The following is an 11,921-nucleotide window of genomic DNA, read 5'->3' on the forward strand; positions in this document are numbered from 1 at the left end:
GGATTTTTGTCATGCTTATAGCTCGCTTCGGTACATTTGCTATACAAGTAGCAACATTGAACATGCGATGAAAAATTTCGGAAATAGCATCGTGTAAAATTGAGATTGTTAATCGAGGAATGGAAATAAAAATGATTGAAAGTGCCATTTTTGAAGAATCATAAACCCAATCGTAGGGAAAATTTTAATATTAAAATATTAAATATAAAATATTGTAAAATTATACCAAGTGATGTTGATAGAATTTGGTATGGCAATGGAGTTAAAAAAGAAAGAACACAGATTATACAAAGGGAACGTTATAATATTATGTGACTCGCTAGGTGTGCGCTGTACAACGATAGCTTAGAGACTAGAGACTAGATCGTAGTAACAATAGAATTTAGCTAGCGACCGACACGTATACAATCTTACATGTGTGTGTAATAAGTACAAAAACAGTTTAGTATCGACATATAGATGTGAGATATCTCGATTAATAACATTAGCATTCCAACAGATGTGATATATATAATAAATAAGTGTTGACATATTTCTTAGTAAATAAATCATATTTTGGTAAAGGAATAATTATTTGTCCACAAAATTTGATATTGGCACTTGCAGCTGATTTTATTTCCACTCTTCGAATTTTATTTGTTATCGTGGTGGTCGTAAATGATTTTCAATTTTTATCTATTAACACTAGAACTAACAACCCAGTGAAAATGACTGGTCTCAGAATTTTCCTTTGTGTAATCACCGAACACGTACACCTGCTTTAAGGATAAAATTGGTATCATATTAAGAAAGAACTGTAATCAATATATTCCCTCATATTCATCGTACCGCTGAAATTACTATAATCTGTGCACGTTATAGCTAGGTACCCATTAAAGATCGGTAGTTCTAGTGTTAATTAAATTGCTGATTTTATGTCACGTTGCCAGGACAATCAGATTTGAAAAAAATTTTCTGATAGTGTAGATTTTTCAGATTTTATAATTCAAATTTGAGGGAAGATTCGTGAAGTTCTGCTCGCGTGTTCAATCTTGCTGCTCGCTATAGTATCACGAATAGAGAGTGGAGCAAGCTTGAAACTACTTAATCAATGTGTTTACTTATGAAATTGTCTTTTTTTTTTTTTAGAATCATCGTAGAAACGATGAGGCTACGTGGTCTACATAACAATTTTTTGGAGTCTAGTCATCGTTGGTTGATATTCAGACGTGCATACGAATTATCATACGAGAAATTCAGATTTCTGGCTCATTTCGGAGTTCATCTACGTGACGAATTTCCTTAAACAATTTCTCTATTCCCTTTCCGAGACTTCAACCTCGTTAAATACTTCTTACCCCACAGAGTACTCCTCTGAAATTTAAATTCCCTAATTCTAATCCAAGATGTGACAAACCCTAAATGTGTTTATGACAGTGTCACGCAGAGAACCTCTCCCTGTACGAATATTTTCATAAAAATTCGCGAATAATTTACCTTCCTAAAACTAAAAGCAATAAATGGGAGAAATGGAGTTCCCCATATCGAATTTTACGCAGAATTTTATTCAAAAATTAAGATTGGGATCCTGGACCATGACAGATTCGGTATCGTGCAGAATACCTCCCCCTGTACGAATATTTCCATTAAAATTCGCGAATAATTTACCCTATTAAAACTAAAACCAGCAAATGACAGAAATGGAATTCCCCATATCGAATTTTACACAAAATTTTGTCAACAAAATAAGATTCGAACTCCCGAACATGACACATTCGGTATCATGCACAAAACCTCCCCCTGTACGAATATTTTCATAAAAATTCGCGAATAATTTACCCTATTAAAACTAAAACCAGCAAATGACAGAAATGGAATTCCCCATATCGAATTTTACATAAAATTTTATCCAAAAATTAAGATTCGGACCCCCGATCATGACACATTCGGTATCATGCACAAAACCTCCCCCTGTACGGATATTTTCATAAAAATTCGCAAATAATTTACCTTCCTAAAACTAAAGCTAGTAAATGACAGAAATGGAGTTCCCCATATCGAATTTTATACAAAATTTTATCCAAAAATTAAGATTCGGACCCTCACCCATGACAGATTCGGTGTCACGCAGAGAACCTCCCCTGTACGATAATTTTTATGATAAAAATTTAAATTACTAAATTTATTATTAATTTAATAGGCAAATTATCGACTAAGTTACCTCATTAAAACTAAAGCTACCACATGACACAAAACGGGGTTCAAAATATAATGAATTTTACACAGAAGTTTACCCAAAAATTAAGATTGGGGCCCTTGACCATGACAAAACAGATGCTTATCGAGTACGCGAGGGCAAAAGCGCGAGTGGGTGGCTAATGACCTTCTTATGGTTGACGTAACCTGAAAAATTGGAGAAAAGGGGGGAAAAGCGATAAATCAGTGCGCACCCCCGATGGTCATCGTGGAGGGTATCGATTAAACCAACGTCACAGGGACTTTTCCACCACTGGTGGAGGAGCTAATGATTTATTTCCGCTCTCCTGGGGCACACGAATCCACAAGTTTCGGCGGCTAGCAGTACCACTCGACCTCCGTGCTGGAGCGTGACAGTGGCGGGTTTAAAGGAGCAAGGGAATTATAACTGGAAAAAGGAGCATGTCGTGCACGGGCCGGGCCGCAGGGACACGCTGTCATGACTAACGCTAATCGAGGCCCCGCGGTACACTCTCGTTCGCCTAATTACGAATGCGTACTACAAAGCGTATCGAGTGTCGCGCGACACGAGTGCTGAAATCAAAGTAGGCCGCCGGGGATCCGCACGCGCCTCCTCGGATCACGTTCGAGGGCATGGGGAATTTTTTTCGAAAATAATGACAACCATCGAACAAGCGACACGTTCGATTCGATTTTTCTTTTAATTGTACCGATTAAGCATGATCGGAGAAAGACGACTTCGCGGGGACCATTTTTAACACTAGATTTACGGAACCCGTCAATTAGACGGAAGGGTTGCTGCAATTATACGATGGTAACAGATTTAATTAACTTATATAAAGACAGTTAATATTGGATTGGCAAGAAAGTAATTTCGGTTTGCATCAGGAAATAATGTTATGCTTGATTAGTTATTCTTTTGCCAATGTTAGAATTTTTTTCTTTTGAGATGTGGTAGTCGATACTTTTAGGTTGCTATTTCGTGAAATTCCGTGTAATTTCGTTTATAACTGTCAGTTCACGGTCAGTCTTAACAAGGAGTGCAAAAATAAGCATTTTCGACACATTTTACTTTTTTATTTTCATAAAGGCAAGAATGCGGCTGAGGCTCACAAAGAGATACGAGAAGTTTATGGTGTTGATTGTTTAACAGAACGCACGTGTCAGAATTAGTTTAAAAAATTTCGTTCTGAAGATTTTTCACTGAAAGATACCCACAACGTTCTGGTCGACCTTCTGAGATCTACGCACTTGATTAAGTTTTTTGCAGATAAGGACCAGAAATTCTATGAGCGCGAGATCATGAAGTTACCAGAAAGATGGTAAAAGGTCATCGAATAGAATGGAAGATATTTGACCGATTAAAGTTCATTTACTGTATAGAAAAAATTGAGTTTTATTTCAAACTAAAAAACCGAAAGTACTTTCTTGCCAACCCAATATAATATATAATTGTTTTTAAATTAAACTAATCGTTAAAAAAAAGGCACGAGGTTTTCTTTACCTGTCAATTTGACAGGTGTCCTTAGAAATAAGTATACAGATAGCGACCGTAAACCTAGTGTTAAATGGTATACCACGAATGATATGTCGACTTGTCTAACAGTGCAAATAATAGTATGAATAATTGCCAATATTTTTTTTTTTTTTAGATTAAATAAAATTGCTCTATTTTATAGTCTTGAACACTGGTAAAAGAAACGTTCGCATAATAATAAACATCCAAAAATTAAACGAGGAACGACAAACACCTAATACGAAAAGTGTAACAACCCTCAACATGATGTAAAATAAATGATAATTAAAGAAATTAAATAAAATTATACTTCCATGCCAGATAAAAATATACTATATTAGTAAGCAATTTGTACACGCTATGGAAATTTTACTAAAAAAATTTAACTCGAAATACAACAAAAATATTTTTCCAAATGTCCAAAAATATTATTTCTATTCCCCCAAAAATAAAGAAAAAAGGAATATCGTGTTTCTAAAATTTGAACGGTGGAAAAATAAAACTCTATGTACCAAAAATATTCTTCGTAATATCCAAAATTATTCCTACAAAAAAAAAAAGAATATAAAGAAAGAAAATACCATAAGGTCCCAAGTATTGAAATACTGAAATATTCAAGATAGTCGAAATTTTTATTCCTTTGAAAAAAGGAGAGAAGCAAAAACTGTGTCTCTAATATTCGAACAATGGTAGAATAAAACTGTGCAATTTTCAATTCGCAATTTTGCTCGTTGAAATCAATGCGTAACACCTTGCACGATTTTCCCCGGCAACGGTAGCGTGGAAACACGAGGGAAACTGCTGGCAGCAATGATACGCTGGCAACAAAAAGGTACCAATTAATCCCAGGATTTCCTTCCTCCATGCCGGGACACGTTCGATCCGTGAAGCGGAAAGGGGTTTCACGTGCTCGATAATTCCAGATTCACGAGGACGATGTCACGGGAGAAGGAAGAGAAGGCGGAGGAGGAAGCCGGGGAGGTTCCATCCGTGATTCCGGAAGCGGAACGACGCGCTTCCTGGCCTGTTCCAATTACTTCTTGGCCGTTTCGAATAAGAAAAAACACAGAAACCCCGTCGCAAATGGGGGAAAAAATGTAACTCTCGTTGAAACGGTAAAAAAATTCTCGTCCACGATTGACAATTTTTGACACTGAACCTACCACCGTTTAAATGGCCGTTTCAAAACTTTTAACCAAAAATTCCACACCCGACAGTGGTCACCTGGTTTCATGATCCCCCTTTTGATATACCTATGATCAGTTTCTCGATTGATCCTCTTATACCATTTTTTTTTTTAAATTTTCCCTCCTTTAATTTTTCATGAACCAATCAATTGACAGGAAATGGCAGAATTTTGCATAGATGTTGTATTAACCCTTTGCACTCGGCGATTCTTTCGTTACAGAAACATAGTAATTCGAAGACTTTCTGCCATAAAGTCGAGGATAATTTTAAAACGGTAAATAAGAAATCGTATGCAAATTGAGTAATTTTAGATGTGATATGTTAATTAACATCGATCTCTAGAATACGATTAAATGGCGACTGAGAGGCGCCTCTCGAGTGCAAAGGGTTAAATTTACGGCGATATATCTTCTGAAATTTTCTATTACCCTTTATAAAGGATATATTTTGTCCAAAAAAGGGTTGGATTAATTATATCGATGTAAAGTGAGTTTCCTTTCCTGAATTTTTCATGAATCTGTCGTTTGACAGGAAATGGCAGAATTTTGCATTGAAGTTGTATTAAACCTACAGGGATATATCTTCTGAAATTTTTTATTACCCTTTATAAAGGATATATTTTGTCGAAAATAAGTTGAATTAATTATATCGATGTAAAGTGAGTCTTCCTCCTTTAATTTTTCATGAACCTGTCATTTGACAGAATATGGCAGAATTTTGCATTGAAGTTGTATTAAACTTACTTACAGCGACATATCTTCTAAAATTTTCTATTATCCTTTATAAAGGATATATTTTGTCGAAAACAGGTGGATTAATTATATCGAGTCCCCAATTAGAAGTTCAATATTCCACGAATGATATCTGCTAGATCACTCGGAGTTCGCGAGAGGTTGCTACGCGATTCGATGAGAGATTCCACGGATACGACAAAGAAAAAGCGACGGACAGGCTTCGTTACGGGATCCGGTCGAATATTAAGATCACGACCGATGATACGTAACCCCCTGAAGAGTTTCTGAATCATCGGGCCCGAGTTTGCCACCCCCGAGGAATTTTCAGAGAGACAATGGACCGTCTGCGTCGCGACTCTCTCGCCAGATAAGAAATGACGCGATTGTCGATAGGGAACGCTCATTTTTCCACTGCGAGAACCGCAAGAGGCATCAGATAAACCCTCCACGAATCCCAGATTGCCCTTTTCGACGATCAATTTCAGATACAATTCTCGCGTTACGTTTATCCCCGAGGTGGAACAGGAATTCCAACTTCCACGGCGCGAAAATAACCAATAATAAAAATTCCCAAATAAAAATCCCTAGCGATTCTTCCCTTTTCTTTAAACCTACCGTCTCTACCGTCGAACAGGAATTCGAACATACACAGCGAAACGCCGCGAAAAAGTAACCAATAATAAAAATCCCCGAATAAAAATCCCTAGCGTTTCTTCCCTTTTCTTTAAACCTATTGTTTCTACAGTAGAACAGGAATTCGAACATACACAACGAAACGCTGCGAGAAAATAACTAATAATAAAAATCCCCAGCGTTTCTTCCCTTTTCTTTAAACCTACTGTTTCTACCGTCGAACAGGAATTCGAACATACACAGCGAAACGCTGCGAGAAAATAACTAATAATAAAAATCCCTAGCGTTTCTTCCTTTTTCTTTAAACCTATTGTTTCTACCGTCGAACAGGAATTCGAAAATCCACAGCGAAACGCCGCGAGAAAGTAACCAATAATGAAAATCTCCAAATAAAAATCCCTAGCGTTTCCTTCCTTTTTTTAAACCTATTGTTTCTACCGTCAAACAGGAATTCGAACATCCACAACGAAATGCCGCGAGAAAGAAACCAATAATAAAAATCCCCAAATAAAAATCCCTAGCTTTTTTCCTTTTTCTTTAAACCTACTGTTTCTACCGTCTCGAATTAACGAAAAGAAACGGAAGAAAAGTTGGAACGAGAGCTTCGAGGTCCCGAATCCTAATAATTCGTGTACCCCTAATTTGCTGTTTCCACGGTACCATTTTATACCCGTAAATCAACTTCTAACCACGGTTTCCATCGTCAGAAAACTGTGCATAGGTACCGCGACAGGGGCAGGCCATTATGCAAATGCAATATAATAACCGAAAGGTTGAGCACAGTGAAGAAATTACGCGAAAAGACGCATCGTCGTCCTTTCGCGAGCTGGTACCGACGAGGACGAGGCGATCACGGCTCCCAGCCTCGATTCTAATTGTTTAAGAATTGCGCGAATCGCGACCAATTAGCGGCATGCACCGTAGGCTGGGCACGGAATCCGGCTACGTAAGGGCTAACCGAAATGGCCGAATAATTTAAATTAATAGGACAGCGGAGGACGGCTGATAGCCGGTTCACCCCGACTCCAAGAAACTTCTTTAACGTCCTCTTTCTCGTGCGGCTAAAGTCCTCGATTACACGCTTGATACTTCGCGCACGCCACGTGAATTCCTCGTCCGTGGGATTTCGAACTTCAGATTTTACGTGATCCTCTGCTTGCTTGTGGTATGTCATACGTATGAAATTGATTTTTGCTCGCGACGTGGAGGAAACTTAATCGGTGCTAATTACAATTTTTTCTGTATGTTTTACTATAGTACATGTTGCCCTGAATATACCTCAATTGCTATCGGTCTACTTTGCTAAACTGTGGAGCCTCTAATTAAATTACTTCGCGTGGTACAAAAGTCTTAGGCTTTTGCTTAATTTGCTTAATCTATATAACAATTTTTTGAGTAACAATATTGTTTGTAATAATAATATTTCGAGTAATAGTGGTCTTAATGCTAGATTGATGTAATACTAAATTAACTTAAAAGCGTGTACTCACCACGTCCTCTAGGAGTGCATGGGTCATCGCTGCAGCAGACACACGAGCACACATGTATACGTACGTATAAAGACTACGCGCTTGTTTTAATTAAATCGTTAATTTTCCACGGGCTCCCTGTGACGATAGCTATTTCACAAGTTTCCGAAAACTTGGCGAACTCGAGCGTCCCACGACTTTACGCGAATCAGCTAATTTAAACGAAGACGTAGCACGACGATAACGTTCTACGCTAGTCGCCGTCGTGATACGTTAAGAAATTGTCTGCGAGTCTTTTTAAACTTCTGACGAGCTAAACTCGACGGAAGTTTAATAGAACAGAGCAGACTTCCTATTATAATTTCGAAAATTTGCACGACACCCGAAAAACCGTCGCCGAGGGACGAAACGTCTTTGAGGGGACGCAGTTCGAGTCTAACGTCCTTCTGTCACGAGAACGCCGTGAAAACTAAATGCGTAGAGAATTCAGAGAAATAGATAAGAGGCGCGACGCGGAACGGGCGACTGTATTTACATTCCGGATTCAACGACCTCGACGTGCGAACTGAGTTATAAACACAGGGAATAATAGGATCCTAAGCAGGCAGCTCTATTATGCGATGTAAATGGAATTCTCCATTTGGGTTGGGAACGACATTGTAAATATGTAGGTTTTGAAAACAAAAAATTGTTAAACTCACCGACGTGATGGTCGTGCCATGCTAGGACGCCACACAGGAGAGCCAGTGTTTTTCCAGTACCTGTTGGGCTTTCTAAGAGGCAGTTTTCCATTTTTGTACAACCTTGTATGAGCTACGAAAATATAATTAACACCTTTTATTAATAAAACGATTTGTTAATAATTAATATTTGAATTAGATATTTCAGGTTATAAAGTTGTTACCTTACCTTGCTCATTACGGCAATCTGGCAAGAATAAGGCTTCACTGGAAGTTTCACTTTGATCCCGGATATCATCTGCTCGTGCTGTATTCCAACTTCAGGTGCAGCTTCTTCCATGATATCATTTGGCTTACTTTTACTTGGCGGTATACTAGCATGATTGTTTCTATACTTTTTATTTTCATATCCTTGTTGAATGGATGTTGACTGTTGATCGTACTCATCAGGAAAAGTAGAATTACTGCGCTTTTTCGTCTCATTTTTACTTAAGTTTAACTTCCTTTGATACCAATTAAACATTGACACCTTAGGTTTTGAATTTATGTCATGTGAGGACTCTGCAACTTCTTCGTCTGATTGTATACTGTCTGTAGATTTTTGAAATTGATTCAGAGTCTCTTCATCATACACTTTATTCTGCATTTGCGAATCTATGGGTTCGCTGTCACTTTCTACTATTTTATATTCCTGAGAGATGTCACTTTCATCGCTAGATATCTCAACAATATCATTTATTCTTCTTGGAGGTACATTACTACACTCGGACATGCCATCTGTCAACTGACGTCTCTTTAAGCTCAATCTACTCATTCTGTAAACAGAAATATGTACAATAAAGTGGAATCATTAACAGGAAGTTTACAGGTGTTTAGATATGTACTTTCAGATAAAAAAACAATTATTGTAAAACGATAAATTCTTTTTAACAAAATTCATAAGGTGTCATGTAAAATAAATACCAAAATGATGTATACAAGTGAAGCAACAAGCTACTATAACCTCACAAAATACACACTATCACGTGTACTACAACATACCTGGTATTCTCAAGCCAATCTTCTAACTTTATTTTAATTGCAGTATAAATAATGAATCCGATCACAGCCGTAATTACATATATCACAAGCATTGATTAATATTAATTAAAGCGATAAACAATGTAATAGACATTACGTGCAACGTTATACGGTAACACGTTTCCCGCCTTCATGAGTCTTCGGAAGCATGCTTTCTCGTAAATTGTTAGACGACAATTGAGCGCGATATTTAAATTAGACATTTGCGTTTTAATATTAGTTCTATCGCACATTTATCTAAATATAACTATGAAGATATAAGTAAAACGAACAAAATCGGAAGTTAATTACACCCACGCTAAACTGATAAACGTCAAATTCTCAACAAATAGTCACGTGACTATAGTCTCACGTGTACGATATCTGAAAGTCTCTCGTGTTAAAGGGTTATTTACAATATATTTCCTAACACACGATTATTCGTTATAAAATTAACATTACATATTTTAATATATAAATGCATTTCAAATATACAGACACTTTCGAAAATATAAAAAACAAAATAAACACTCCTAGAAAATTCATTATAATATTATCTGTATATACGTTTACATGTATTTACATACGTATCTGCACATACGTAAATACGATATATTACGAAAAAAAAAAGTTCTTTCGCCACTTTCTGTTCCCCTTGGACAACGTTTCGTTAAAAGAAGCCAAATTTAACCCAGAAAAAAAAGCTGTACGTTTGGTCGTAATTCGCTTTCGCAACGTAAAAAGGATCTGCCATCAATTTTTCGTCGGCTCGTCGCATCTTCTCTGATCCAGCGACGAGCGTTTATACGGGACATTATTCCACACAGATCCCGCCGCGGAAACATAATTTCTGAAGCGAACAGGATTAGACAGGTGAAACGCAGAGTCCCTCGGAGTCTTAATTCCGATGTTGCTCGGTGACCTTCATAAAGAAGATACGTCTCCTTCTGGCAGAAGACGCACGGCGATGGAGAGGTTAGGTAAGGGAATATAATTTCCGCGTGTGATTTATGCCTGCAGGGCCGGTCCAACGTATCAAACTTCTGATTTACGTGGTTGTTGTGCCGTAGTTTCGAAAGCGGCCCCCATCAAAGGGGGCCACGGAATTTAAAAGCCATCCGGCTCGCGTGCGACTGGAATAAGGAATTTCACTCTGTCCATGGAGAAAAGCATCTCGCGCTGACATGAATCCTTATCAAATTATCCGAAATTCCCACGCGCGACTGGTTACACGCTTTCACGTCTACGTACTTACGTATCTTCGTACGGATATATACAGGTGAGTGTACGCGTCCATGTTTCCATATCGCCAGCAGCGTAGGACGCACGAGAGAGGTCGTCACGTATATGCAATGAAATTACTCAGGCCATGGAGCATTTTCAGCTCACGTACCTTTACTCGAACGATCTTCGCCGTAGAGTCCTTGCGTTTTCACACGGTTATGATGTATATCTTAATGATAACAAGCTGCACGCCAGGAATACGCCACCCTCGAACGTCTCTCGATTCGTTTCTACGAAACTTCCTTTTCAGCCACTCACTCCAACGGCAGCCTGACGTCACGGGACACTGGTCGAAGTTTCAGTCGAATCGGAAATGTTTGACGAAAGGAAGAGAGGATTAATAGGATGCAACTGTATCGACTACGTTATACGAGCCATAAACGTGTCCTTGGTCTTCAGCATTTCGGTTTTACGATCCACGAGACGTGATTTACTTCTTGCTTTCCGGCGTCTGGTCGCTTCACGCTCCGGCGAGGGATCACGTCGTGCCCGTGAGCGCTCGGTCACTCGGCTGTAAGTTATGCACAGCCAGTGTGATATCCATAAAATACGTCGAAGGGGCCGAGGAAGTCATTACTATAGGAAAGTGTGGCAAATTGCGTGTAACACCCTCCCGAAAAGTCGCAGAGCCGACCGGGCCCGGGTTTACGCGCCGCCGACTGTGCGACACGTCGATGAAACACAACTCTTTTTCCGCTTCCCATGGAATTGTCCCTAAGTGTCGGTGTACAATTGTAATCTCCATAAAACAATTAACCAACACATAAGCATCGGGCACACACTCTTGACCCGCGGTCTAATACGACCATTCGATCGCCGGTAATAAATGTTATACAAAGTTCCAATTTGTCGGAGGCTGTTTTTCAACGATCCGGCCGCGAACGAACGCGGCGCTGGTAAATAATAGCGGTGTTGTAATAACAACCGCTGGTACTTGGACGAATTAACACGAGTGCCGTTCACGGCGTTCAATTAATCAACCCGAAACAGGCCAGAGGGGGTGAGGGTTGTCGCGTGATCCCATCGAATGATCTGGGTCAGAACCGCGCCCTCCCATGACCGTGTCAATGCGTACGACGATTGCGAACGTCGAAATACCGCACAAAAGCTCTCGTCGAGGATATTCCCTGCGATTCCGAGGGACAGGGTGGCTCGGGAAAGA

At 38.9% G+C, this 11,921-nt stretch overlaps 1 protein-coding gene across 1 annotated transcript in view; it reads right to left on the reverse strand.

Annotated features, from left to right (window-relative positions):
• The window catches only part of LOC108547768 (Fanconi anemia group J protein homolog), a 100,243-nt gene extending 91,181 nt beyond the window's left edge, over positions 1-9,062 (reverse strand). Inside the window, exons 1-2 of the mRNA XM_017900421.1 lie at positions 8,646-9,062; positions 8,438-8,549 (exon numbers count right to left, since the gene is read on the reverse strand). Of these exons, the coding sequence (XP_017755910.1) occupies positions 8,438-8,549; positions 8,646-9,062 (529 nt within the window). The remainder of the gene's footprint in view (positions 1-8,437; positions 8,550-8,645) is intronic.
• Positions 9,063-11,921: the final 2,859 nt, after the last annotated feature.

This window comes from Eufriesea mexicana, unplaced genomic scaffold (assembly GCF_001483705.2).
Source record: "Eufriesea mexicana isolate 0111107269 unplaced genomic scaffold, ASM148370v2 scaffold1223, whole genome shotgun sequence".
Lineage (NCBI taxonomy): Eukaryota > Metazoa > Arthropoda > Insecta > Hymenoptera > Apidae > Eufriesea > Eufriesea mexicana.